Source organism: Drosophila simulans, chromosome 2L, assembly GCF_016746395.2.
Source record: "Drosophila simulans strain w501 chromosome 2L, Prin_Dsim_3.1, whole genome shotgun sequence".
NCBI lineage: Eukaryota > Metazoa > Arthropoda > Insecta > Diptera > Drosophilidae > Drosophila > Drosophila simulans.
This window is the reverse complement of record NC_052520.2, coordinates 14,840,562-14,866,562: the sequence shown is the minus strand read 5'-3', so window position 1 is coordinate 14,866,562 and position 26,001 is coordinate 14,840,562. Positions and strand designations below refer to the sequence as shown.

General features: G+C 43.5%; 6 protein-coding genes across 9 annotated transcripts; 3 read left to right on the top strand and 3 right to left on the bottom strand.

Moving 5' to 3' along the window:
* The first annotated feature begins 421 nt into the window (after positions 1–421).
* LOC6732393 (transcription elongation factor S-II) lies at positions 422–1,883 on the top strand. Its single transcript, XM_002079478.4, has 2 exons — positions 422–742; positions 811–1,883. The coding sequence occupies exons 1-2, from the start codon at positions 677–679 to the stop codon at positions 1,678–1,680; spliced, it is 936 nt and encodes a 311-aa protein (XP_002079514.2). The 5' UTR covers positions 422–676; the 3' UTR covers positions 1,681–1,883.
* A 552-nt stretch (positions 1,884–2,435) lies between these two features.
* Positions 2,436–3,389, bottom strand: LOC6732391. The gene is made up of 2 exons (XM_002079476.4): positions 2,673–3,389; positions 2,436–2,615 (listed from the first exon to the last, which is right to left on the bottom strand). The coding sequence occupies exons 1-2, from the start codon at positions 3,036–3,038 to the stop codon at positions 2,460–2,462; spliced, it is 522 nt and encodes a 173-aa protein (XP_002079512.1). The 5' UTR covers positions 3,039–3,389; the 3' UTR covers positions 2,436–2,459.
* A 98-nt stretch (positions 3,390–3,487) lies between these two features.
* LOC6732390 (myosin-VIIa) lies at positions 3,488–16,344 on the top strand. 4 transcript variants are annotated; one of them, XM_016178252.3, is made up of 11 exons: positions 3,488–3,723; positions 7,838–7,939; positions 8,621–8,881; positions 9,196–9,545; positions 9,612–9,812; positions 9,877–12,271; positions 12,328–13,778; positions 13,840–15,192; positions 15,255–15,401; positions 15,465–15,585; positions 15,682–16,344. In XM_016178252.3, the coding sequence occupies exons 2-11, from the start codon at positions 7,922–7,924 to the stop codon at positions 15,886–15,888; spliced, it is 6,504 nt and encodes a 2,167-aa protein (XP_016025038.1). In that variant the 5' UTR covers positions 3,488–3,723; positions 7,838–7,921; the 3' UTR covers positions 15,889–16,344. The 4 variants fall into 4 exon arrangements, with proteins under 4 accessions (XP_016025038.1, XP_016025040.1, XP_039151655.1 ...); XM_016178254.3 differs by having other exon boundaries at positions 7,833–7,939; XM_039295721.2 differs by having other exon boundaries at positions 3,488–3,885.
* A 1,697-nt stretch (positions 16,345–18,041) lies between these two features.
* On the bottom strand, positions 18,042–21,952 carry LOC6732389 (suppressor of hairless protein). The gene is made up of 4 exons (XM_002079474.4): positions 21,078–21,952; positions 19,399–20,279; positions 19,133–19,340; positions 18,042–19,067 (listed from the first exon to the last, which is right to left on the bottom strand). Exons 1-4 carry the CDS (start codon positions 21,459–21,461, stop codon positions 18,756–18,758), a joined length of 1,785 nt encoding a protein of 594 aa, XP_002079510.1. The 5' UTR covers positions 21,462–21,952; the 3' UTR covers positions 18,042–18,755.
* A 551-nt stretch (positions 21,953–22,503) lies between these two features.
* On the top strand, positions 22,504–23,609 carry LOC6732388 (anamorsin homolog). Its single transcript, XM_002079473.4, has 3 exons — positions 22,504–22,737; positions 22,827–23,323; positions 23,383–23,609. Exons 1-3 carry the CDS (start codon positions 22,602–22,604, stop codon positions 23,494–23,496), a joined length of 747 nt encoding a protein of 248 aa, XP_002079509.1. The 5' UTR covers positions 22,504–22,601; the 3' UTR covers positions 23,497–23,609.
* LOC6732387 (protein yellow) lies at positions 23,526–25,971 on the bottom strand. The gene is made up of 3 exons (XM_002079472.4): positions 25,641–25,971; positions 24,377–24,782; positions 23,526–24,317 (listed from the first exon to the last, which is right to left on the bottom strand). The coding sequence occupies exons 1-3, from the start codon at positions 25,871–25,873 to the stop codon at positions 23,640–23,642; spliced, it is 1,317 nt and encodes a 438-aa protein (XP_002079508.3). The 5' UTR covers positions 25,874–25,971; the 3' UTR covers positions 23,526–23,639.
* Positions 25,972–26,001: the final 30 nt, after the last annotated feature.

Genomic DNA, 26,001 nt, shown 5'->3' with positions numbered 1-26,001 from the left:
GCCATTAGGTGGTTGGCTATTGATCTGTTCTTTAACTAAGAGGAGGTTGAGGTAATTTGCAATGTCAAAATTTGTTCGCAACGCTCGAACTTGTCTAGCCGTGTCCCGCCGACTTGTCCTAAACATTCCCACTTTATCATAACACATCATCTCTAGACCACACCTAAACTCACACCTTAAATCCTAAATCTCACAATATTAAACGATTTAATTTATTTGAAAAAGAAGTGATATATATTGTTTTTGAAGGTTATTAGTATAATTCAAAAACGCGCAACATAGAAATACAATGCAGCCCTGCTTGCAAGCAGTGCAAGTTTAAAAAAACATCGCAATGCTGTGTGTGTGTGTACTCGCTTAAAAGCCAGATGTACATTAAAATACGGTAACACTGCTGACTTCTGAAACCCAAACTACTTCCAGTTGGGAATTGTATTAGCCATGGGAAGGTATTTCTCGACAAGCCACCGCCCGGTAACACTAAAACGCGTTAGGGTGTTCTGTCAACTCGTTCTGAGAATACAGAAACGAAAAAAATAGTAAACAACTTTTATTGGAGGGAAAAATAGTAATAGCCCGGCTTCCACATAAACAACTGTCGCAGACCCTCAGCACCGATTATAGCCGACTGCCGACGCCAGTTAACCTAACCTCTGACCAAATTAAGTGGGCCAAAATGAGCGTGGAAGACGAAGTGTTTCGAATCCAAAAGAAGATGAGCAAGATGGCCAGCGACGGCACAGTGAGTATCGGGATTAGCTAACGTGCCGCACATCATGTCACAAACATGCATATATATCCACCGTACAGGGACAGGATCAGGCTCTGGACCTGCTGAAGACCCTGCAAACGCTTAACATCAACCTCGACATTCTGACCAAAACGCGCATCGGCATGACCGTAAACGAGCTGCGCAAGAGTAGCAAGGACGACGAGGTGATCGCTCTGGCCAAAACACTGATCAAGAACTGGAAGCGCTTTCTGGCCAGCCCGGCGCCAACCACTGCCAACAACAGCTCCGCTAAGGAGGGCTCCTCCCACAACAGCAGTGCCTCGAAGTCCACGAGTGCCGCCAAGTCGTCGTCGTCATTCTCTGGCAAGGATAAATCCAGTTCATCCAGCTCATCCAAGGATAAGGAGAAGAAAGGCTCCTCGTCACAGACCTCGTTTCCCTCCGGCGGCATGACAGATGCGGTCCGCATCAAGTGCCGCGAAATGCTGGCCACCGCACTGAAGATTGGCGAGGTGCCCGAGGGATGTGGGGAGCCGGAGGAAATGGCCGCCGAACTGGAGGATGCCATTTACTCCGAGTTCAATAACACGGATATGAAGTACAAGAATCGCATTAGGTCGCGCGTGGCCAATCTGAAGGATCCCAAGAATCCGGGATTGCGCGGCAACTTTATGTGCGGCGCCGTCACTGCCAAGCAGCTGGCCAAAATGACGCCGGAGGAGATGGCCAGCGACGAGATGAAGAAGCTGCGCGAGAAGTTCGTCAAGGAGGCCATCAACGATGCCCAGCTGGCCACCGTGCAGGGCACCAAGACCGATCTCCTCAAGTGCGCCAAGTGCAAGAAGCGCAACTGCACCTACAACCAGCTGCAGACCCGTTCCGCCGATGAACCTATGACCACCTTCGTCATGTGCAACGAGTGCGGCAACCGATGGAAGTTCTGCTAACTCCAAAAATTGTTCCAAAATATCAATCCAAATGAGCACACACCACACATCCTTCATATTCTTAAATGAAACATTGTAAAGACACGACACGCGAGAACACATTTTGTATCTGCTGCCCAACTTCGGAGGCGCTTACTCTGACCACCTAAACCTTAAACGAGAGAAAAGAAATTTCAATAAACATTAACTATTGATAAAACGGAGACGTCTTGTCGCCGCAATCAGTTTTTTGAAAACGCCGGTGATAACGACCACGCGGCTGATAACGCCGATAACTGCGGGGCGATAAATTGAGCATCGAGCAAAGTAAATATTAATATATTACAAATATAAATCAGAATGGTCTAGCAGAAGTTTTTAACGCAGTAAAGGAGACTACATATTGTGTATTTATTCTTGAAGAGTATTAACAACCATACAAATTAGTCAGTTTTAAAGCAATTTGCATTAATTTACATTAAAAAATTAACGCAAAATAAATATGTGCTCGTTGTAATTGATCATTAGGTGTTCTAATATGTATGTTGTTGCAAAATATAATTTTGGGCTTAATTTGATAACTTTCGGGCTGTATATATACATATAAATGACATATAAACAGTCGAAAAATAATAGAATGGTATTGAGAATTAAGTTGTTTTTGATCATACAGCAAACCTAAGTTTTTAAACAAATGACCTCTTTTGTCGTAAAGCCCATTAATTCGAAACATATATCACATGCAATTCAAGTTTAAAAACATCATATATTGCCATATTGAATGCGCTTCTGTTTTCCCCTTAGTCAACATCAATTTCAAAGTATATGTTTATGATGGAAGCCCAGTTCATGACACCATCATCCATCTCGAGGGTTAGCTTATAGATACCCTTCGGCAATGGAACCTTGGCAAACATACGATCATCCAAGGTGCAGTTCCTTATGTAAACATCATCCTTTAAATAGATATTAAAACGTATATGATTGAATATCAAATTGGCGAAACTACTCACATTATAGGGACATGTATGATTAATATTCGAAAAGGGCATAAAGGCGGTGTAGAAATGGTAGAAGACTCGGAGACGATTTGGATACTTTAGGGCGCGACAGAGTTCCTCGGAAACATTAAATAGAAACGGATGGTATCCGCTGAGCTTCCGGTAAGTGATGAATCTCATGACCATCCTATTTATTGGCAGTTTCAGAAGCTTTACGTGTATGTTGGCCCCGATAATTCCCCTGCCAAGCACTTTTAGTCGGCATTCGGGAAAGACGACGAATGTGTTGTCATAGCTTTCGCACTTGAGGTTCGTGAGGCGCACGTATCCGTGTGATTCCCCAATGAAAAGGAAGCTAATCCACAAGAGGTACTTCATCGGTGCAAGTAGTCTGGATGTACTAACAACTCTACGCGATGGTGGTTTATTATAATGGAGTACTAGTTGCCAAAAATACAATTACTGGTGGGCCGTAATTAGATTTTAATTACAAAATAATAAAACATTGACATGCTCACTACTTATCGCAGTTCGTATAAATAATTAGCTAATCAAAAAACTGTTTCAACGAGCTTATAAAGGATGATGACGGCATATTCAATATATTGACATAGAAAAAAGAGATTTCTTGAAAAATAAAATAGATTATGACAGAAATTTTTAAATTCGCGCCGGAATTAGGCTGGTCGATAAATTTGCCTCTTGTTATCGACCCTATCGAATGCCTATCGATCAGACTGCTTATGCGACAATGTGGCCAGATACGCGGTTTTTCAAATTAACTGCAATGTTAACTCGTTAGCATAACAAGATTAGTTATCCGCGCATTTTTTAGGCCATTCGCAACTGGCCCCACCACCTGGTCACTCTTATTGATCAGTTAATCGGTTGTTATTTTTCGCTTCAAGTCTTGTCTTCTCGGTCAACGAAAAAAAAAACAATAAACAAATCGCACAGCCCCAAAATGATCAGTGGTCTGTAGGTCTGGGATCCACCTGTTGCTCGGCTTAACTGTGCTGGAAAAGCGGACTTTCGGCGCGCTGCTCTTTTCCTGCGACTGCTGGTGCGTGACCTATTTATGTAACCTGTTTTTGAAAAAGAACATCCCGCTTTCGACGGGTCCGGAAAAGTGTTAATTAAACGGTCGTGGCGAGAGCGATTCCAATTAGAATTCGAATTCGGTGACCGAAAAGCGGAGAGTGCAAATTCTGAGGCGCCAATTAAGGTAGAGAGTGATTGGAAAAAAGAAAAGAAATGAAACGAAACGAAACTAAAAGAAAAGAGTGCATTAACCCTGCCAAACGGTGTGTGTAAATGTGTGTCTGTTTGTGGCTAGAAAAGCCAGTGGGGAAAATGACAAGGGTCACAGCATCGGTTCAGTGTAACATCATCGATTTTATTGCATTTCCAGACGGAGACGTGGCTGCATTGCATTTTTATTGCTTTAGGCGAGTGACCAAATTAAATAGCTACGCTTCAGGTTTCGTTGGCTAGAACGGTACTAACATGCACACTACAAGCGCAGCCCCGCTCTCTTGCACGCACACACGGACAGGTACACCTGCCGTGTAGCTGCAGAGCGAGCGAGAGGGAGAGATGCGTAAAGAGCGGCTCACAGTGCAACACATTCATGGGTGCTGCTACCGCCTCCCCCCCTCTGTAACGTACCTTTCCCACCCGCTCTCGCCAGTGCGCTCTCTCCGTCTCATTCTCCTTGAGCTTGAACCAGGCTTCCGCACTGAGAAAAAAACGATGTCAATTTGAAATGATTTGAATTGTCTTTTATGGAAGTACGTGCGCCAACCTTAAAACAGTGACTAAGTGTGTTTTATTAATCAGTTGAAAACGTTTTTTTATTATCTATAAAAATAATTATGAAAAATATACATATATGAAATACTTTAACCTTTGCTGTGTAAATCTAATCTAATCAGCATGTACTATCATTTATTCTTTATTAATGTCAAACAATCAAGTTAAATATTTGTATATCGCATTTAAATTTGCATAAATGCAAATCGATCATGAAGCGTGTGCTTTTTCTTGCAGTGCAGCGGTCAAGAGTTCTGAAATTGACAATAACAACAAAAACGCGGGCACACTTGTTTGTCCGGTTTGTTGTTCTTGCTGTTGCACAACGGGACATTTCGTGTGTGGACAATTGGAAAACCCTTTTTCAAATAAACGCTTTTCATTAGCCGGTTTTTGTTTCTTCTCTCCCATCTCAACCTTTTTTTTTTTTTGCGTTTCCATTTGGGTTGCTGGGCTGTTTTTCTTTTTGTTGTTGCTGGGGGCTTTCGCGCACGCAGCGACTTTCTGTTTGTTTGGTGAAACTTTTTTAAGGTCTTCTCTAAATACATAATAAAAAAAAAATGAACATAATACTTTGCCCATTTTTTATTTTTGTTGCTGTCGCTGGTGAGTCGTTAAATTTTGTAGAAGATTTCAGTTGTTAAACCAGAAGCAAATTGTGTGAACAAAAAACGAAGCTTTGCGAAAAAGAATTTTGTTAGCAGTGCTTAGTAACTATGAAAAAAAGTTCAAAAAACTAAGCAGCTAACGGTGTTTTATAAATTTATTAGCAAAAACTTTATAATTTGAAGTTGAAAAGGTCTAAACGCAATAGATAATCAATATTTTTTACATTCAATTTCAAAAAAGTAATATTTTTAATGTAAAAGTGTATTGAAAAAGTGTATTTGCTTGTACATTTTAGAATCCGTTTGTATTTGTTTACTATGGATTTATTATTAGCCATATTATCTTGAGAGTTATATTTCAATTGACCAATAAAACAATAAGGGTTTAACTAAATTGCTCCAATAAACTTATAAATAAAGTGAAACTCCATAGGATTATTATTGCATTTTTGTTAAATAAGACGAACATGAATTTTTTCAGGTAGGAAATGTTTTTATGCCGCAAATTGCTCAAAAGTGACAACAACATGATGTCAAGTGTCAAAGTCAAAGTGAACAAAAAGTGGTTATATTAAACAATTGGTATGAACGCCATACATACATAGACATATGTATGTTTGTTTATAGATAATATATGGCCGAGTGTCTGTATGTAGAGTAGCTGGCATAAACCGTAATTGTACGTGGCTGCCACACACGAACTTTCACTAATGACTCTCGATGAACTTTTGGATCACTCACTAAAAACGCACTCTCTTATATACACACATATATACATATATGCAGTACATATGCATATATATGCACTTAGATACGTGCCAATCGTTCGTCACTGAGTGCACTATCACTACTATTCGATGCTAAATCTGCCGAGCCGGAAATTCTTAGACGCTCTTTGCTCGATTCTATTTTTTTTCTAGTTTTTTAATCGTTTTTGGTCATGCCCAGAGATACAAATGTCTGCCTCACACCTCGATTTACACCTTGTTTGATGTTTTCGCTGCTTATCTCCACTTGCACTGCAGGGAAATTCTGATAACAGCAGGTACGGCAATTAGGCAATCGTTTTTAAATAAATTAACCATGACTGTGCTTAGTCTAAGAGCTCTCTTCAATTAGAAAACAGTTGTGGATAGAGTACCAAAAAAAGATTAATGTAGATAGTTAAAGTACGAATATAGATACGTTTACTTACAAAATCAATCCTAAAGATACAATGAAACCTTTTCCGCGTGCTACAGTTAAGTATTTGAGAATAGTGGGGACTTAGACGGCAATGGGGGCATTAAACTATTAATTTGGTTGCTGATAACAGGACAACGAGCATTGAGCAATATTATTTAATATATGTATGTATGTCTCAGTTAAATGTTTGAACTCCAGCCGGCAATTGAGGTCGCTATATGGCTGTGGTTCGAGTGTGGATCGCGGATAGATGGGTTCCCTATGTGCACCAGACTCGTATTTTGACCGGCAGAGCGTAACCAGACTGGTATGTGTACGAGTATACGTGCCGCCGTGTGCCACTAAATTTGGTTGCTCCGTAGCTGTTGCTGCTTTTTTTTTGTCTGGCATGTTGCAATTACCGTGGAGAGGAGAGACGCCTTCCAATGAGTAACTACACTACGGCTGATACCATGCCACACCATACTATACCTGTGCGGAGGCAGCCGTTAGTCCATGTGCTAAATGATGGATGGGGTGTCCAATTGAAAGGCGGCTTCGATGGCAACCGACTGGGAAATGACGCCAGCTTGAAACTCTGATTCACGGCTGGTTTCGGAAATTAAGTAGTTCGCTTAAAAAAAGCCGATACACATGTTGATTAGATGAGTTTTCGCGGAATTCTCAAGATTAAATGATTAAACTAAAGAATTATGGTTGTAATCAGACTCTATAATCCGCGCTCATTTGCTAACTTGTAAGACGGAGTTAAAACTGGTTACTATAATTGCAATACTCATTTTCTTCAGTTCTAAAGATAAGAGCTTCAATTTAAAGGTTCAATTTTCCACATCGATAAGTTGTCACCTTTCTATTTTCTTTTCGTAAATATCTAATTGAAGATGGTTTAGTTTTCTATCGCCTTAAATCGAAAACATTGTTTAGCTACTGCCAGGCCGTACAAAGTAATGAAAGTAAATTTTTTCAATGAAAACCAAGCAATTTGCATAACAAACGCAGCTCATTGAGACCTTCGATTTCGGTTAGACGCTCTTTTTCGGCTGGTTCTTGTGGCCAAAACTGATTGTTCGTAGCGACCGAAACTCAAAAAGTGAAAATAGTTGGATGGCCTTTTTTGCATGTCTAAAGGTGTAAAGGTTTATTTACTTTTTTATAGGATTTTCGGTCACGTATTCGTTTGGTTCGCGCTGGTTTCCCTTGGTTTAAGAAGAAAAGAAGTATCGAAAGTATGAGTTTTATGGATGCATTTAAGTCTGATGACTAATTCGCTGTTGATTTTGTGTTGTTAATGAGTTGCCACTTTTGCTGGCTAGAGTGTGTTGGCCAAATCGTGGAAAGAAAGACGTTTACCTCGAGCTAGGAAAGCGATTTGATAGCAAGAACAACAAAAAGAAGACGACGGACCACAAACGAAGACAGCGACAAGTTGTGAATTCTTTCAATTTACCGTAAACTTCACCTTAATTTTTTTCCTATTCGAAGCCGGTTTTTGTTGCCGCAGGCGCTAACTAGTATTTTGTTATTGTTGCTCATGGCCAACTCTTCCACTTGTTCTCTCTTTCGGCAGAGAAGAACAAACCAAGCGGCAGCAGCGAAGAGGAACGGGCCAGTGTCCCTGGATGCCAACACAGGATCAGTAAATGAAGGACGACGAACATGGTGATCGTAACACGTGTAAGTATTTCACTCCCCATTAGCCGCCAGTGGGGGTATCACTCCTTATCGAGCCACTCCATCTATCTCACCTTTCCCCGCCCCATGAGCACCAGCACCAGCTAACAGAAGCAAAAAGCGGAAGTTCCACGCCATGGCTCACTTCAACTACCATTGCTCTTCAACAGTGGTGGCTGGGAATATTTGTAAGGGTTAAAGCAACAGGTTGATGGTAATTCTTCTGCTTAGTTCTTTAACTAGCTTTGTTCCAATCCATTTGTAAATCAATATATATCTTATAAGCACCCAGATCTACAAGCTTATTTAATAATTAAAATGGATAATACAATTTAATTAATGTTCATAATGAATTTCTAATTGATTCAAATTGTTCCAAGATAATTGGCTAGCTATCAGTGTTATACTAACTTCCCTGTTCTAGACCTTCTCTATAAGGTTTTTACGTAAAACCTTTGCATATTCATCCAATTCCGCCCATCACTGTGCACTGTCCATGTCTGTCCCTGGTATTACTATATTTGTTGCGTTCCGCTCAAGTGACTCTTACAACAAACATAGTCTTTATGGCACCCATGTCCATGGCAACCGAATGCGGCTGCCTCGTAAAGAACTGAATGTCAAATTGTAAAATCGTAAAATGGTTAAAAATCGGAAACTTGTAATTGCGCCTCTAATCGACAGGGTGACTACATCTGGATAGAGCCCGCATCTGGGCGAGAATTCGATGTGGCCATTGGAGCACGTGTCGTCTCCGCCGAGGGTCGTCGCATCCAGGTGCGCGATGACGATGGCGACGAGGTGTGGCTGGCACCCGAGCGCCGCATCAAGGCCATGCACGCGTCCTCCGTTCAGGGAGTGGAGGACATGATATCCCTAGGTGATCTGCACGAGGCTGGCATCTTGCGGAATCTGCTCATCCGCTACAAGGAGAATCTAATATACGTAAGTTGATCTTTATAGTACATAGAATTTAAAACAAAGGTACTTTAATGGATTGCCCCTATACCAATTTAAAGTTAATCCTAAAAACATTGAATGTAAACATAATGAAATGAGCTCGTTAAGATCCAATTATGTTGCGTCATCGTTACCCATTTAATATTAAGTGATTTTCAATTCCTTATCGTGTCTCATTTATAAGAAATTGAAAGAATAAAGTAATCAATTCGATGGCAGGCGTTATCTTTCTAAAAACTTAAATATGTTATGTGATATATGTATATGATATTGAACTCTTATAACTTCTATGATTTCAGACTTACACGGGCTCCATACTGGTTGCCGTTAATCCCTACCAGATTCTGCCCATCTACACGGGCGATCAGATCAAGCTCTATAAGGAACGGAAAATCGGAGAGCTACCGCCGCACATCTTTGCGATTGGCGACAATGCGTATGCGCATATGAAACGATATCGCCAGGATCAGTGTATCGTTATTTCCGGAGAGTCTGGAGCTGGAAAGACGGAGAGCACAAAGTTAATACTGCAGTATCTGGCTGCGATTAGTGGCAAACACTCATGGATCGAACAGCAAATCCTCGAAGCGAATCCCATTTTGGAAGCTTTCGGAAATGCCAAAACCATTCGTAATGATAATTCATCGCGGTAAATACTATATGCATAGAATCTTCATCACCTGATCCGTCAATAATCAAATGAATTTATTTGCAGCTTTGGCAAATACATCGATATACACTTTAGCGCCAATGGCGTGATCGAGGGAGCCAAAATCGAGCAGTACCTGCTGGAGAAGTCGCGAATTGTTTCCCAAAATCATAGCGAACGCAATTATCATGTCTTTTACTGCATTTTGGCCGGACTATCGTCAGATGAGAAGAGCCGCCTCGATCTGGGCATGGCTGCTGATTACAAGTGAGTAAATGCCTTCAATTAATGAAAACAATAATTGATTTTGATTTAATTCACTAACTTTTAGATATCTGACTGGTGGCAACAGCATTACCTGCGAGGGACGCGATGATGCCGCCGAGTTCTCCGACATTCGATCTGCCATGAAGGTTTTGCTCTTCTCCGATCAGGAAATCTGGGAGATAATTAAACTCCTGGCTGCCCTTCTCCACTGCGGCAACATCAAATATAAGGCGACGGTGGTGGATAATCTGGATGCTACCGAAATACCGGAACACATAAATGTGGAGCGTGTTGCCGGGCTACTTGGACTTCCCATTCAGCCGCTAATTGATGCTCTAACACGTCGAACGCTTTTTGCTCATGGAGAAACCGTGGTGTCCACTCTGTCGCGCGATCAATCCGTGGATGTGCGCGATGCCTTTGTGAAAGGCATATACGGACGTATGTTTGTGCACATCGTTCGAAAGATCAATACGGCTATATTCAAGCCGCGCGGCACATCCCGCAATGCCATCGGAGTTCTCGACATTTTTGGTTTTGAGAACTTCGATCAGAATAGCTTTGAGCAGTTTTGCATCAACTATGCCAATGAGAATCTGCAGCAGTTCTTCGTGCAGCATATTTTTAAACTTGAGCAGGAAGAGTATAATCACGAGGCCATCAACTGGCAACACATTGAGTTCGTAGACAATCAGGATGCGCTCGACTTGATAGCTATTAAGCAGCTCAATATTATGGCTTTAATCGATGAGGAGGCCCGGTTTCCCAAGGGCACGGATCAGACGATGCTGGCCAAACTGCACAAAACCCATGGATCGCACAAGAACTATTTGAAGCCCAAGTCGGATATCAACACCAGCTTTGGACTGAATCACTTTGCAGGCGTGGTGTTCTACGACACTCGAGGATTTCTAGATAAAAACCGGGACACCTTCAGTCCCGATCTATTGCATTTGGTTAGCCAGAGTACGAACAAGTTCCTCCGACAAATCTTTGCTCAGGACATAGAGATGGGTGCAGAGACGCGAAAGCGAACACCCACACTCTCCACACAGTTTCGAAAATCCCTCGATGCGCTGATGAAGACGCTCAGCAGTTGCCAGCCATTCTTTATTCGTTGTATCAAACCCAACGAGCTGAAGAAGCCAATGATGTTTGACCGTGGCTTGTGCTGCCGTCAGCTGCGATACTCCGGCATGATGGAAACGATCCGAATTCGTCGCGCTGGATATCCCATTCGGCATGGATTCAGAGAGTTCGTTGAGCGTTATCGCTTCCTGATACCGGGAGTTCCACCAGCTCATCGCACGGATTGCCAGGCGGCGACTTCGAGGATTTGCGCCGTGGTTCTGGGCAAGTCCGACTATCAGCTGGGCCACACCAAGGTCTTCCTCAAGGATGCCCACGATCTGTTTCTGGAGCAGGAGAGAGATCGCGTGCTGACGCGAAAAATCCTCATTCTGCAGCGCAGCATTCGAGGTTGGGTGTACCGACGAAGGTTTCTACGCATGAGAGCTGCTGCTATCACTGTGCAGAGATTCTGGAAGGGATATGCTCAACGTAAACGATACAGGAACATGCGAGTGGGCTACATGCGTTTGCAAGCGTTGATCCGTTCTAGGGTTCTGTCACACCGTTTCCGCCATCTGAGGGGCCACATTGTCGGTCTGCAAGCCCATGCAAGAGGATATTTGGTAAGGCGAGAGTATGGTCACAAGATGTGGGCCGTCATTAAGATCCAGTCTCATGTGCGGCGTATGATTGCCATGCGTCGCTACCGGAAACTTCGCTTGGAGCATAAGCAGTTTGCCGAAGTTCTTCAGCTGCGCAAACTGGAGGAGCAGGAACTGCTGCATCGTGGCAATAAGCATGCCCGTGAAATTGCCGAGCAGCATTACCGAGATCGATTGCATGAGCTGGAGCGTCGGGAAATTCAGGAGCAATTGGAGAATCGTCGTCGAGTGGAGGTCAATATGAATATTATCAATGATGCCGCCCGCAAGCAGGAGGAGCCGGTGGACGATGGCAAACTGGTGGAGGCCATGTTTGACTTCCTTCCCGATTCCAGTAGCGATGCCCCTACTCCGCATGGTGGACGTGAAACGTCCGTGTTCAACGATCTGCCTCACGCGCAAAACGTCAACCAGGACGATATCATTGCACCCATGCACATATCCGAGGATGAGGAGGATCTATCGGAATTCAAGTTCCAGAAATTCGCCGCCACCTACTTCCAAGGGAATGTCAATCATCAGTATGCAAAGAAAGCTTTGAAGCATCCCTTACTTCCGCTCCATACGCAAGGCGATCAACTTGCCGCCCAGGCATTGTGGATTACCATTCTGAGGTTTACAGGTGATATGCCGGAGCCGAAGTATCACACAATGGATCGCATGGACACTACTTCCGTCATGTCCAAGGTCACTGCCACCTTGGGGCGCAATTTCATCAGGAGTAAGGTGAGTTAAAACATAAAGCAGTACTTAAGTGGTTCGCTTTACATTTATTCTTTCAGGAATTCCAAGAGGCTCAGCTTATGGGCCTGGATCCAGATGCATTCCTGAAGCAAAAGCCACGGTCGATCCGCCACAAACTCGTATCCTTGACGTTGAAGCGAAAGAATAAATTGGGCGAGGACGTGCGTCGCCGACTGCAAGATGATGAATACACGGCGGATAGCTACCAATCGTGGCTCCAATCCCGTCCAACCTCCAACCTTGAAAAGCTGCATTTCATCATTGGCCATGGTATCCTGCGGGCGGAGCTGCGTGACGAAATATACTGCCAGATTTGCAAGCAGCTGACGAACAATCCTTTGAAATCCTCACATGCCAGAGGCTGGATTCTGTTATCCCTGTGCGTCGGATGTTTTGCTCCATCGGAAAAGTTTGTTAACTACTTGAGGGCCTTTATCCGTGAGGGTCCACCTGGATATGCACCGTACTGCGAGGAGCGACTGAAACGAACTTTCAACAATGGAACTCGCAATCAACCGCCTTCGTGGCTGGAGTTGCAGGCCACCAAATCCAAAAAGCCCATCATGCTGCCCATTACCTTTATGGATGGAAATACAAAGACTCTGTTGGCTGATTCGGCCACCACGGCCCGGGAACTATGCAATCAACTGTCCGACAAGATAAGTCTCAAAGATCAGTTTGGGTTTTCCCTGTACATAGCTCTGTTCGACAAAGTTAGCTCTTTGGGAAGTGGCGGGGACCACGTGATGGACGCCATCTCACAATGTGAGCAGTATGCAAAGGAGCAGGGCGCCCAGGAGCGAAATGCCCCGTGGCGTCTGTTCTTCCGCAAGGAAATCTTTGCTCCTTGGCACGAACCCACACACGATCAGGTGGCCACCAATCTTATTTACCAGCAGGTGGTGCGAGGCGTTAAGTTTGGCGAATACCGCTGCGATAAGGAGGAAGACTTGGCCATGATAGCTGCACAGCAATATTTCATCGAATACTCTACCGATATGTCAATGGAGCGGCTGTTTACCCTTCTGCCAAACTTCATACCCGACTTTTGTCTCAGCGGAGTGGACAAGGCCATTGAACGTTGGGCTGCTTTGGTTTTGCAGGCCTATAAGAAATCCTACTATGTCAAGGACAAGATTGCACCCTTGAAAATTAAGGAGGATATAGTTAGCTACGCCAAGTACAAGTGGCCCCTGCTCTTTTCTCGTTTCTACGAAGCGTATCGAAACTCCGGTCCGAATCTTCCCAAAAACGATGTCATCATTGCGGTGAACTGGACCGGCGTGTATGTGGTGGATGATCAGGAGCAAGTCCTGTTGGAACTGAGCTTCCCCGAGATTACGGCCGTGTCCAGTCAGAAGACCAACAAGGTCTTCACCCAGACTTTCAGCCTTTCCACTGTTCGAGGCGAGGAGTTCACCTTCCAGAGTCCCAATGCTGAGGACATACGAGATTTGGTTGTCTACTTCTTAGATGGCCTGAAGAAACGGTAAGGAGCCCCTGCATATCCAGTAGGAGCATCTAATAATAATGTATATCTTTGCTTTTAGATCGAAATACGTCATAGCCTTGCAGGACTATCGCGCGCCTTCAGATGGAACAAGTTTTCTGTCTTTTTTTAAGGGAGATCTGATCATTCTAGAGGACGAATCCTGTGGAGAATCAGTTCTAAACAACGGCTGGTGCATAGGACGCTGCGATCGTTCACAGGAGCGAGGAGACTTCCCCGCCGAAACTGTGTATGTGCTGCCCACCCTTAGCAAACCGCCGCAGGATATTTTGGCCCTGTTCAACATCGAGGAGGCGCATCATGGACGACGTCTAAGCATGGCTTCCAATGGTGGTGCTGTGGAACCAAGGGATCGACCTCATACGCTGATGGAGTATGCCCTGGATCACTTCCGTTTGCCACCAAAGCGAACAATGTCGAAAACACTCACTCTGAGTTCAAAACGAAGTGAGGAATTGTGGCGCTACTCCCGGGATCCCATTAAGGCACCGCTGCTGCGCAAGTTGCAAAGCAAGGAAGAGTTTGCCGAGGAGGCCTGCTTCGCCTTTGCCGCCATACTGAAGTATATGGGAGATCTGCCCTCCAAGCGTCCGCGGATGGGCAACGAGATAACCGATCACATATTTGATGGACCCCTGAAGCACGAAATTCTGCGCGACGAGATCTACTGTCAACTGATGAAGCAGCTAACGGACAACCGCAACCGAATGTCCGAGGAGAGGGGCTGGGAGCTGATGTGGTTGGCCACGGGACTGTTTGCCTGCTCACAGGGTTTGCTCAAGGAATTGCTATTGTTCCTGCGCACCAGGCGTCATCCCATTTCACAGGATTCAATGCATCGACTACAGAAAACTATACGCCATGGACAACGCAAATATCCGCCGCATCAGGTGGAGGTGGAAGCCATACAGCATAAAACCACACAGATCTTCCACAAGGTCTACTTCCCGGACGACACAGATGAGGCCTTCGAAGTGGACAGCTCCACTCGCGCGAAGGATTTCTGCAACAACATCTCGCAGCGCCTTTCGCTGCGCACCAGCGAGGGCTTCTCCCTGTTTGTGAAGATCGCCGATAAGGTCATTTCTGTGCCCGAAGGTGATTTCTTCTTCGATTTCGTACGCCATTTGACCGACTGGATTAAAAAAGCGCGTCCCATACGAGATGGAGCGAATCCGCAGTTCACTTACCAGGTCTTCTTCATGAAGAAACTGTGGACGAACACAGTGCCAGGCAAGGATCGGAATGCCGATCTCATATTCCACTATCATCAGGAGTTGCCCAAGTTGTTGCGTGGCTATCACAAGTGTTCCAGGGAGGAGGCGGCTAAGCTGGCCGCTCTAGTCTTCCGTGTGCGCTTTGGTGAAAATAAACAAGAACTGCAGGCCATACCGTAAGTACAAATCATTCTATTACGATCGATTACAAAATAAATAACGAACAAATACTTTGCAGACAAATGCTGAGGGAACTTATTCCATCGGATATTATGAAAATGCAGAGCACTAGCGAATGGAAACGATCGATTGTTGCATCTTATAACCAGGATGGGGGCATGACTTCCGAAGACGCGAAGGTGGCCTTCTTGAAGATTGTATATAGGTGGGTATCTCAACGTAATCATATTTATAAACGTCTTAATTAACTTTTAATATATTTGAACAGATGGCCAACTTTTGGCTCCGCTTTCTTTGAGGTGAAGCAAACCACTGAACCGAATTATCCCGAAATGCTTTTGATAGCCATTAACAAACACGGCGTGAGTCTCATACATCCAGTGACCAAGGTAAGAACTAAAATATCTATTACAATATAAACTAAGAAGATTAAAACATTTGATATTTGATAACATTGATATTTAATTGCTTCTTTTTATTTTCAGGACATTTTGGTAACGCATCCATTTACACGCATCTCGAATTGGTCATCGGGCAATACATATTTCCACATGACCATCGGAAATCTGGTTAGGGGCTCGAAGTTGTTATGTGAAACGTCGCTGGGCTACAAGATGGACGATCTGCTGACTTCATATATCTCGTTGATGTTGACCAATATGAACAAAAATCGAACCATTCGAGCCAACTAGTAAAACCTACACATACCGCAAATATTTATAATAATTATAAATTACAATTGCAATAACTTATAAAAGCCTAGTACTTTATAGATTTAAATCATACTTAATACCCACCTCCCTTTATTCTAATCGCATTCCCTTCCCCCAGAGAATTCATTCCAATTTTGGTCTTGTTCAGCTATCGATTATACCAAACCAACTTCCAACTTTTGTTTTTAGTATTTGTATTTGTATAAATTTTGCAATTACACGTTTAGGTATTCTTATGGCACATTCCGGTTAAATTATACAATTAATACAATGTTTTTGTATGAAGAAAAGGTCTTACATATTTTTAGATAAGCATTTGTATCTACACATATTGCATCTATCTCTTTGTATATCCTAACTGCATATCTGTACTGATGACGTTTTGTATCAAATACATAGAAATGTTCAATTATTTAATAAATTATATACAAATTACATGGTATTTTTAATAGAATCGGATGGCAGCTAAGGTCATCTCATTGGCCTGAATTAATGCAAATTTCATTTTGATATCAACGGTCAGTAAAGTAAACTTTGGACACAGGTGCAAAACACGTAGTTAAATGTCTTAAATTCATTTCGTTTAGAAACAAACCAACGAACTTTGGACACTTAATACTTAAACAAAAGCTTGTGGCAAGTCCTAAGTTGGTTCGTATAGAACAATTTGTTAGTGCTTGCAAATAAAGCCTAGTTTCAAAAGTAATTTAATTATGCATGCGTTTTATGGCGAGTTAGCCTGACAAATTTAACGTAAAATCTATTGTAGACAAAAAATGCTGTGTAAGCACAAGTGTTAATAGTTCATTAAAGTCATAAATAATTTAAAAATTAATCTTATATAAATATCTTTGTTAAGTAATAACAATAGAATTAAACAAGTTGAAGTGACGATTATGACCGACCTATAAACTTTGAAAATCCGATCGATTTTTCAATCGATTAACCAATCTTGACCTACGGCTTTGGATTTACCATGCCATGCGATGGGAGTACGTGTCCAAAGTCTTGTGAATACAAATTTGTATATAGGACTGGATTATATAGTTTCCCTTGATTTTCTTGGCTGACTCCCACGCCACCGATTTCCCACGCATTGTATTTTGCGAGAATTTCCATTTTTCCCCAGCGTGTGAAAAACGGCAGCAGTCGGCACGGCAAGCTAAAGACTAAAGACGGCAGGTAGACTTAGATTTTTCAAGATAATTAACTTTTTTAGTAGACGGTATGAGGTTGTGTAGCAGTCCTGAGAACTTTTAGAAATTGCTGTCTCCCCCTTTCTAAAAACGACCACAATCATCGCACTCGCCTATCCAAATAGTGGGGGAGAAAGAGGCGTGGGGAAATGTGAAGGAATTGTTCATTAAAAATTCCAAACTAATTTCATATTCAGCTTCTTATAAGACGGCGACGACCTTAAGAGGTTGCAGTTCCAATTGCCAGAGCCAGAACTTTTGGTGGTGGTTTTTCCATCATAATGAACATACAGGCCGGCAGTTTGATTCCTCACGCAAGCAAAGTTCGTTGTTTAAGTCTTTCGTTCCCATCGCCCGGTGCAGTAAAATCTTAGGGGTTGCAGCCAAGTTCCTATTGGCTGAGTCTGATAAGAAATATGTCTCCCAAGTGCTAGATGAGATTAAGTGCTTGGCCAGCGCTCACCTTCTGATTCCGTCGAGCGGAAGTGAGCGATAATTAATTCAAAACTGCGAATCTTAATTTGTAAATCTGTAAAGACAGCAGCAGCAACGACTGCATAAATATTCAACAAAGGCACTAAAAATTCTCACAGCAGCTCGGCAGCGGCATTTTCGGGCTGTGAGAATATTCTGCTCCTTAACTTGGCCAAAACGGAAACAATAGTGTGTTATATATCTATGTATATTTGCTTCTTAGCTCCGCGTTCAGCAATTCCAGACCAAACTATAATTAAAGTCGGCCCGTCCAAGGGGGTTGAGGCAAGCCATCGTGGGAAGAGCTGCACTTGTTTTGTTTAAAAATATTCACACGATACTGGGTAATATTCCCACAGCAATTTAAGGCAACCAATCCTACCCAGCGCTCCACCTCAGACCACAGAGGAGAAATGGTGAACCAGAAGAATCACGCTAAACCAAAAACATAAGCTGACATTATTTGATTATTCTTTGTCATCATTTCGGATTTCTTTTTTTATTTATGTTAGGCATTTTGCTTACACTTAAATAAATCGCTGTTTTGTCTGGTTGCGATTTTATTTTACAAAATATATTATTCGGATTTTGAATGCTACGAATTTCCAGAGAGTTGGTTAATAAAAAATGCAACAAAACTTTATGTACAGAAACAAATTTTTCCCTTCGACTTTTTAGAAAGTTAAAGAGGGAAATGGAATGTTTTTGTAGCGTGGCTACTGGCTTGTGTATAATAAAAATTTCTGATGTATTTCGCAGTATTTTTTTTTCATTTAGGTCTTTGGAAATTCATAGCAAAGAAAATCATAAATATTTCAACCGCATCTAAAAATCGTCTATAAACTTACATCAATTGTATATTTAACTAGAATTACATGTTTTGTGTAAAGGTATATTCATGCACATACAAATGTATGCATGTATGTCAGTGAGCTTTTCGAGTTATGTACAGAGTTTTTATGTGGCATTTACAATTCTATTGGTTCCGAACTAGCACTAGCACTAGATACATGTGTAAAGGATGATTCACTTTAGAGAGGAGGGGACACATTTTGGTTTACGTCACGAGGGGTTGAAAATTAGTATGAGAAAAATTGTCAATCTACAAACTAAGGTCTTCAATAAAAACTATAAATAACTTAGGATACATATGTGTGCGATGCGATAATCCTGCACTCAGGATAAGCCGCTACCATGACTATTCCATTGCACTTCTGAGATGGAGGGCAGAGCCTGATGCTGCTGCTGTTGTTGTTGCAAGCCACCGCCGGCCGCCGGCGATCCCGCATTGTTGCTGTTATTATTGTTGCTAATGCTAGTGATGTTATTATTGTTATTGTTCTGTCGCGCTCGCATCACATCCTCGGCCTGTGTGTTGCAGTGCGGCCGAGGACCTGGTTCAGGTGTATACGTGAAGGTCAGACCGGTGGCATAAATTATTCCATCGTTGCGCACCAGCGAAATGGGCACCTGCGTGGGCTGACGTACCTGCAAGGACCATTAAAGGTAAAATTTATAGTATGTATTAAATGGATTTGCATTGGCAAACCTACCCAAAGCCATTCGCCGCGAAACTGTGAAATCTCCGGCACCACGCACAGCAATGTCTCCGTGCAGCGGTACATGGTTTCCGCCTCCACATCGCCAAACCACACCTGCAGATGCGGCGTAAAGTTGTCGCCACTCAGCTCGAGCATGGCCACATCTCCGCCGCCATTGAGATTAAGGGAATTAACGATTGGCACTGGAGTGACTGGGGAACTGGAAGGAAACACGCAATGAAAACTAATCCATTGAGCTGTAAGTAAGCTATACTTACGCCACAGGACCCATGCCCTCGTAGAACTGGTACTCAGCCTTGTCGGTGGATATGATGGTCCAGCAGGCGCCGTCATTGATCATCTCCTTGTTGGGCTCCTTGGGGCACGGCGTGGCCTGGAACTGTATGATTTTCTCCTGCGACAAACAGAGATACATTCGATCCGTGTCCTTCATGTAGAAGGCGCATTTGTGCAGCTGGGAAACGGGATCGTCGGCTTCCAACAGGGCCATCTGCTTGTCTACCTTCCGGATGATCAGACGTGGCAGGGCCATGCCCGTAACGGAGCACACCAGTTTGACCGTGGCTCCGTAGTGAATGTAACCATCGCGCACCTGAAACTCCTCCGACTCGGACTCATTGTCATCCAGCAGGTGTATCGTAAAAGCTCCCCATTGTGTTGACGACGCATGGAAGTGTCCGTTCTCCACGTGAAGATAACGCGTGGAGACAGTCTGGGAACGCAGGCGATTGAACAGGGCTACATTGGTGCCGCTGGCTATGCACAGATCGGCATTCTTCAGCGATTGTTTCTTTTTGGACGGCTTGGATATAACCTTGATCCGTTTCGAGTTAAAAACGCCAATGTCATGACCATTTCCGTAAAACATCTTCACCGACAGCATAAAGTGTTTTCGCTTGTCCGAGTCCGAGATGAAGAGCGTCTTGGCCGCACAGTACTGCTTGCCATTGAGATCTAGCTGCTGCATGTCCTGGTCACTGCTGCCGATTCCGATGAACGCGCATAGTTGTGCTCCTTGTTCGCCCTCGCCCTGCTGCAACATCTCCTCGTACCGCCGGCGCCAGCCACTTCCGAACAGATAAATGCACGGCGGTGGGCAAAAGAATCGCTTTTCATTGCCATAGGACTTTTGGGCCACCTGGAATTCACACAGATAGACAGACCGGCGCACGATGGTGCAGGGAAAATTCAATTAGTACAAATTGCCGTCCAGATTATCGGAAAATCATATCAAAACCGCAAGCAATGCAGCTTTGTTAATTTTCTGTAATTAATTTCAATTATTTTCATTGCGGACTGGACCGCGCTCGCGTTGCTCAATTTGCGGGCAGTCGAGTGTGAAGGATTCGCATTTGGCGGCAGTCGCCGCTTGAAGATCGCCACCGCTAAAAGCAACCGCGACAATTTTATTCCATTTTCATGTCTGCCCTCGCCAAAAACCGCAAAAATGTAACACTTTAAAGTGGACAATGGAAACACTAGCACCTTTTAAGAGTGGGTGTGGTTTTGGCGTTGCGGACTGACCGATTATATTAGAATTAAATTTAAAAAAATAAATATTTTGTAAAGAGCAAAGCATTTTTCAAAGAAAGGAAATCGTTTGAAAAATATAGCTGAGTACATTTGTGCTAATCGGTATTTAATCAATGCCAATAAAAAATCTAGTAATTTAGCAAATCGGCTTACAAAACTGACCAAGTGTCTAACAAAAACTGTCACTTAAGTTGATTTTGATTTAAATGAAAGTTAGGATATCCTACGTTTCTTCTCTTTGGGCTTAAATATTTTTAATAATATTAATATAATGTATTTCAAGCATCAAATAATCTAAATAAGATTTCTCAAGAGTTCCCTTATATGTTTTAAAATATCTTGAATAATAAATCCTGCCCAGGCACCTGCTAATACCGGCTTAAAAGTGTAAATCCTTTCGTACCTTGGCGTGCAGGATAACGATGACCATGTCGTTGCGCTCGCGCATATACTTCTCCATGGCGTCCCGCGTCAGCTTCTTCTCCTCGATGTGCGGCCGGTAAGGACCCGGCAGCAAGGACATCTGCATTTGTTGTTGGTGCTGCTGCTGTTGTTGTTGTTGCTGCTGCTGCTGCTGTTGGTGGTGCACTTGCATTTGTTGTTGCTGCTGCTGCGACGACGGCGGCTGCGGACCGGGCAGTCCAAAGTGCGGCATATCCTGGCTCTGTTGTTGCTGCTGCTGCTGGTGAGGATCGAGTGGCGAGCCGTTGGGATTTACAACCGTAGTCTCGTAGGCAATGGCGGGCGGGGCGGCGGCGTTTAAATTAAATTGGCTGTAGCTCTTCATTTATGCACATGTCTCCTTGCATTGAACCGATTGGAATTTTGTTTGGATGTTTTCTGTTATTTCGTTTTTGGCTATTTGGCAAATTCGTTTGGCACTTTATACACTGTTCGCTGGTGCTGTTGTTGTTGCTGCTGCTGTGTTTTCTATTTTGTTATCCTGCTGCACCAACACACACGCAGAGCAGCTGTCGTTTCTCTCACGCACTCTCTTCCTCTTAATCGCGGATTGGCTTTGTTGTTGTAGCTCTGGCTGGATTTGCGGCTAGCTGCGATTCACGACTAATCACACATATTTCAGCGTTTCGAGCAGATCTTGACTAGCGACTAGCGGTAGTGGCGGCTGGCTTCTGTTTAAGGCTGCAACTAGCGCTCGAGTTATATTTATAATATGCTACAACTAAAAAAGCGACTGAGGATGTTGATGTTGTATCGATAGTCCGATAGGCGCTTATTTATGATAGTCGCTGCCTACCGGCGATATGTTCGGCGCTTTGCAGCACTGTGCCTGCATTTGGGTGGCAGTGGGCATTTGGCTATTTTATAGCCAACTTGGCGTAGCTAATATTTTTTGCTTTTATTTAGTAGTTTCTGAATACACTTGTACATCTATTCATATCATATTAATGTGAAAGATATTCTTTCTTTTCTTTATAAGTACTTTTAATTGTAAGTAGTTGGTATCGATTTTCATTGAGCACTTTGATTTTGAGCGCCCACATTTAAAATTCAAGGTACAAGCGACTAACCTTCTTTTCTAACTGCCCATGCATTTTTAAAACGGGCCGTGGGAAAGTACACATGGATGAATTCAAGAAACAATTCGCGGCTTTGAGCTTAAATGTAACCATTGAATAAAGTTTAGTGGCAGAAACACACACTATGCAACCAAAAGCTGTTAATTATGTATCAGAATGCGAGCTGTAACTCATTAAAAAACGAAACATTTGGGGATTCATTTATTTTAGCAGTCACAGTGTTAAGTGGAAAAATCTACAATCACTGAATATCACTTTCAATCCGATAGACAGGTACAATCGATATCACCGCTATATATTCGCCGCACTGCCATATCTAACTTGTGAAATCAAAAATCGGTTCCGTTCGGTGCTTGAACTTTTGAGATATTCTAGAAACACACACAATGGAGAACTTTAAGGGTCTACAGAAATCCCTGTACATATGGACGGACAGCGCCGACTTGGACAAGCGCGTGGAGCAACTAAAGGCTGCCACCGGCGGCGATGTGGCTTTGGAAAATGTGCACCGTCTTTCGTTTTGTAAGTTGCGTGCGGTGCGGTGTGTGTGTGCTGTTTTTGACTAGCTAGTGAGTCAGCAGATTGAAATCAGTGGTGTTTATGCATTCCAGCTTCCTATGCCAACTCCAGTTTCGACCTGATTGTGATCGAGTGCGCCCAGCTGACCGACAGTTACGTAAAACTGTTGCACATGCTGAAACCCAGTGGCAAACTGCATTTGGTGTCCTTCATCGGTCCGGCGGCTAGTTTGCTGCAGGAGATCAAGTTATCCGGATTCATAAACTGTCGCGAAGACTCTCCAGACGCTTTGACCGCCGAGAAGCCGGGCTACGAGACAGGATCCTCAGCCAGGCTGTCCTTCGCAAAGAAGAACGCCAATGCAGTCAATGTGTGGAAGATAAGCGGTGACGATGAGGAACTAATAGATGAGGAGGAGCTGCTGGACGAGGAAGACAAACAGAAGCCGGATCCGGCTGGTCTGCGTGTCTGCAGCACCACGGGCAAGCGCAAGGCGTGCAAAAACTGCTCCTGCGGCTTGGCCGAGGAATTGGAGACTGAAAAACAGAGCCAGAAGGCCACCGAGAATGCTAAGTCCAGCTGTGGAAATGTAAGTTATCCTATAAGTTAACATTAATCCCGATTATAACTGATTTCTTATATGCACAGTGTTATCTGGGCGACGCCTTCCGCTGCTCTACTTGCCCCTATTTGGGCATGCCCGCCTTTAAGCCCGGCGAGAAGGTGCAACTGGCCGACAACCTCCTGAAATCCGACATTTAACTTACGCTCACCATGGTACACCCAATCAATCACATTTCAAATAGTTTATTAAGCTGACTTACTAACAAACAATAATGTCATAATGTAAATACAAAAATGCACCGCGTCATAAACACAGCATGTAGATTTAAATATCCAAGTGATCACATTTCGCATGGTGTACCCTTGATGAGATCGCGGTTCTGGCCCATCAAAATACGATAGTTGACGGCCGAGGGATCGAGTTCCTTGTACAAATACGTCGGCATCTTGTCGGACAGCACCCAAATAGTGCCCTCATTGTCGATTTTCATGTCATTTGGAAAGACCAGAGTGTGCGAATCGGAATCGATTAGCCCCTGGGTGTCCGGAGTGTATGGACGCTTGATGTTCCAACAAGCAATGGCGTCTTTGTTCACCTGCGTATAGAAGATGACGCCGGTCTCGGGGTCAAAGACCTCGGCGGTGGACTGGCCATTCATGCCACGGTCACCAACGTATTTAAAATCGTAATACGAATCGCCACCGGTCACGTGTGATTCGTTCTGCAGCACGCGGTTCGAAACCTTGAACTCCTTGGTACTGGCCAGGGCATGGAAATAAATGTCCTTGGAGTGATCTGGATTCATTGGGCCCACGGCCAGACCGAAAACGCCGTCCGTCCACTGGAAGTTCACGCCGCCGACATTGAAATCACCCTGCAGTGGATCGAAGTGGAAGAAGTTGTGCTTGACGCGGTAGGATTTGTCGTTCCTCAGGGAGTACACAATCACACCGTAGGCACCCAAATCCGGGATGTAAGCGAAGGCATCTTGGCATTCCGAACGGTCTGCGTCCACAACCTAAATATTGATTAATTCGATCAGTTTGGAATTTGAATAATGCGCCTATGCATGCTCACAATATTCGCAAAGAACGAGTCCTCTTTGGTCTGATCAGCGGGAATGGTGAAACGGCGCAGTAAAGTATCCGTTTTCAAGTCGAACACCAGGATGGAATTGGGCGTAATCTGCTTGGGACTGCCCAGGATGTCGGCCAAGCCAGTATCGAGCACCCAGAGGCGATCGCAAACGTCCACTTGAATTCGGAAGGTGGAAATGACAGTGGAGTTGTCCTTCAGCTGAATGCCGGCATCTTGAGCCTTGTCCGCGTCCAGACGTCCGCCGGATGGTGTCTTTTGGTCCTGTGGCTGTACATCGATGGGCAGCTTGTTGGCCTCCCAACTGGGATATGGGTGCAGCTTTGGCGACTTCTCCGTCGAATTGATGTCGATGTAGTTGAGAGTGGCAGCCACACCAGCCTTCCATCTAAAGGTAAAGTAAATCATTTTACAATGAGGAGCAATAAATTAAGATTAAGAACTATTAATTTACATTTCAGACTTGTTTAGTTACTAATTTCATTTAAATCCGATACTTGCAAGTAAATAATTAAAAACATTAAAAAGTACTATGCACTTGCGCAATTATTATGACTGATATGATTTTAATATAAGCTATAGTTTTAATTTATATCCTAGCACTATAAGTTAAAACTTTGCCGGCAATTATAGCTGGTTTAATTACACTGTACTACATAATAAAACATTACTTTAATGGGGACCAACAAAATATACTTTTAATTTTTCAATGCGAACTAAAAAAAAATGTAATGTAAATGTAGCTCATTTTTCGAAATGTTTTTAATATACAATTTTGCCTCATTAATGTGGAAAGCAAATCGAATATTGTTTTGATTACTCATAGCTCCCGAAAATCAGAATGGTTTTCGGGGCTTTTTGGCCAATAAGCGCATCGGTGGTAAATCCCAAAAAGGTGACGTCACAAAGACGTTGTTTACTAGTTACCTAGTTAGCCTTTTATGGTATCCGTAATATTCCATAGAATTTTCCGATCATGTGTTTTCTCTTATTAATTTATGATTAACCTCATGTTACGATTTGCATTTAGAAACCACGATTTAAAATGCAAAATAGACATACACAAAAGGGGTAAAAAAAAATGATAAAGTTAACTAGCCAGCGAGGAAACCGGTTTCCCCCTTTGACGCTCGATGATTTTGCAAGTCTAGCTTGACATTTAATTACAAACCAAGCCAACAAAAAAGGTAAATAATAAGAAAAAAAAGAAAAGTTAACTACTTTGGCTATGAATTTGGTGACTTACCTTGGCACAGTGACAAAGATTCTGTTTTGCCAACGCTCCACGCCCAGCGGCAGGTTGTTCTCCACGATGTAGTGGCCATTCGACTTGGCCTCCGCCTCGGCCTCCGGAGTGGGCCAATCGAAGGCCAGTTGCTTCCACGAGAACTTCTCCTCCAGCTTGGCCGATGCAATCCGGCTAAAGCCGCCGATGAGGCACACCATCAAGCCCAGGCTCACCATACCTAGTGGGTTCATTTTGGAGCTGGGGTTATCAATTGGTTGATTTTTATATTTTTATTTTGGACCTCCGTTCAGTTCGAGTTCAGTGCGCTAACTGCAAGAGCTTAGTTTGGAGTCGGGCTTAATATGCTGGCTTGGATCCC

Bases quoted from the DNA above. Each gene is read 5' to 3' on its own strand.
- LOC6732387 (XM_002079472.4), bottom strand. From the start codon at position 25,873: ATGAACCCACTAGGTATGGTGAGCCTGGGCTTGATGGTGTGCCTCATC. The intron at 24,783-25,640 runs GTAAGTCACCAA...CTTTACCTTTAG, and splicing joins ATCTTTGTCACTGTGCCAAG to ATGGAAGGCTGGTGTGGCTG. The intron at 24,318-24,376 runs GTGAGCATGCAT...ATCAATATTTAG, and splicing joins ACTCGTTCTTTGCGAATATT to GTTGTGGACGCAGACCGTTC.
- LOC6732388 (XM_002079473.4), top strand. From the start codon at position 22,602: ATGGAGAACTTTAAGGGTCTACAGAAATCCCTGTACATATGGACGGAC. The intron at 22,738-22,826 runs GTAAGTTGCGTG...TATGCATTCCAG, and splicing joins TGTGCACCGTCTTTCGTTTT to CTTCCTATGCCAACTCCAGT. The intron at 23,324-23,382 runs GTAAGTTATCCT...TTATATGCACAG, and splicing joins CTAAGTCCAGCTGTGGAAAT to TGTTATCTGGGCGACGCCTT.
- LOC6732390 (XM_016178252.3), top strand. The intron at 9,813-9,876 runs GTGAGTAAATGC...ACTAACTTTTAG, and splicing joins GGCATGGCTGCTGATTACAA to ATATCTGACTGGTGGCAACA. The intron at 12,272-12,327 runs GTGAGTTAAAAC...TTATTCTTTCAG, and splicing joins GCAATTTCATCAGGAGTAAG to GAATTCCAAGAGGCTCAGCT.
- LOC6732389 (XM_002079474.4), bottom strand. From the start codon at position 21,461: ATGAAGAGCTACAGCCAATTTAATTTAAACGCCGCCGCCCCGCCCGCC. The intron at 19,341-19,398 runs GTAAGTATAGCT...GTTTCCTTCCAG, and splicing joins GAGGGCATGGGTCCTGTGGC to TTCCCCAGTCACTCCAGTGC. The intron at 19,068-19,132 runs GTAGGTTTGCCA...TGGTCCTTGCAG, and splicing joins TTCGCGGCGAATGGCTTTGG to GTACGTCAGCCCACGCAGGT.
- LOC6732393 (XM_002079478.4), top strand. From the start codon at position 677: ATGAGCGTGGAAGACGAAGTGTTTCGAATCCAAAAGAAGATGAGCAAG. The intron at 743-810 runs GTGAGTATCGGG...TCCACCGTACAG, and splicing joins AGATGGCCAGCGACGGCACA to GGACAGGATCAGGCTCTGGA.
- LOC6732391 (XM_002079476.4), bottom strand. From the start codon at position 3,038: ATGAAGTACCTCTTGTGGATTAGCTTCCTTTTCATTGGGGAATCACAC. The intron at 2,616-2,672 runs GTGAGTAGTTTC...ATCTATTTAAAG, and splicing joins ATCATACATGTCCCTATAAT to GATGATGTTTACATAAGGAA.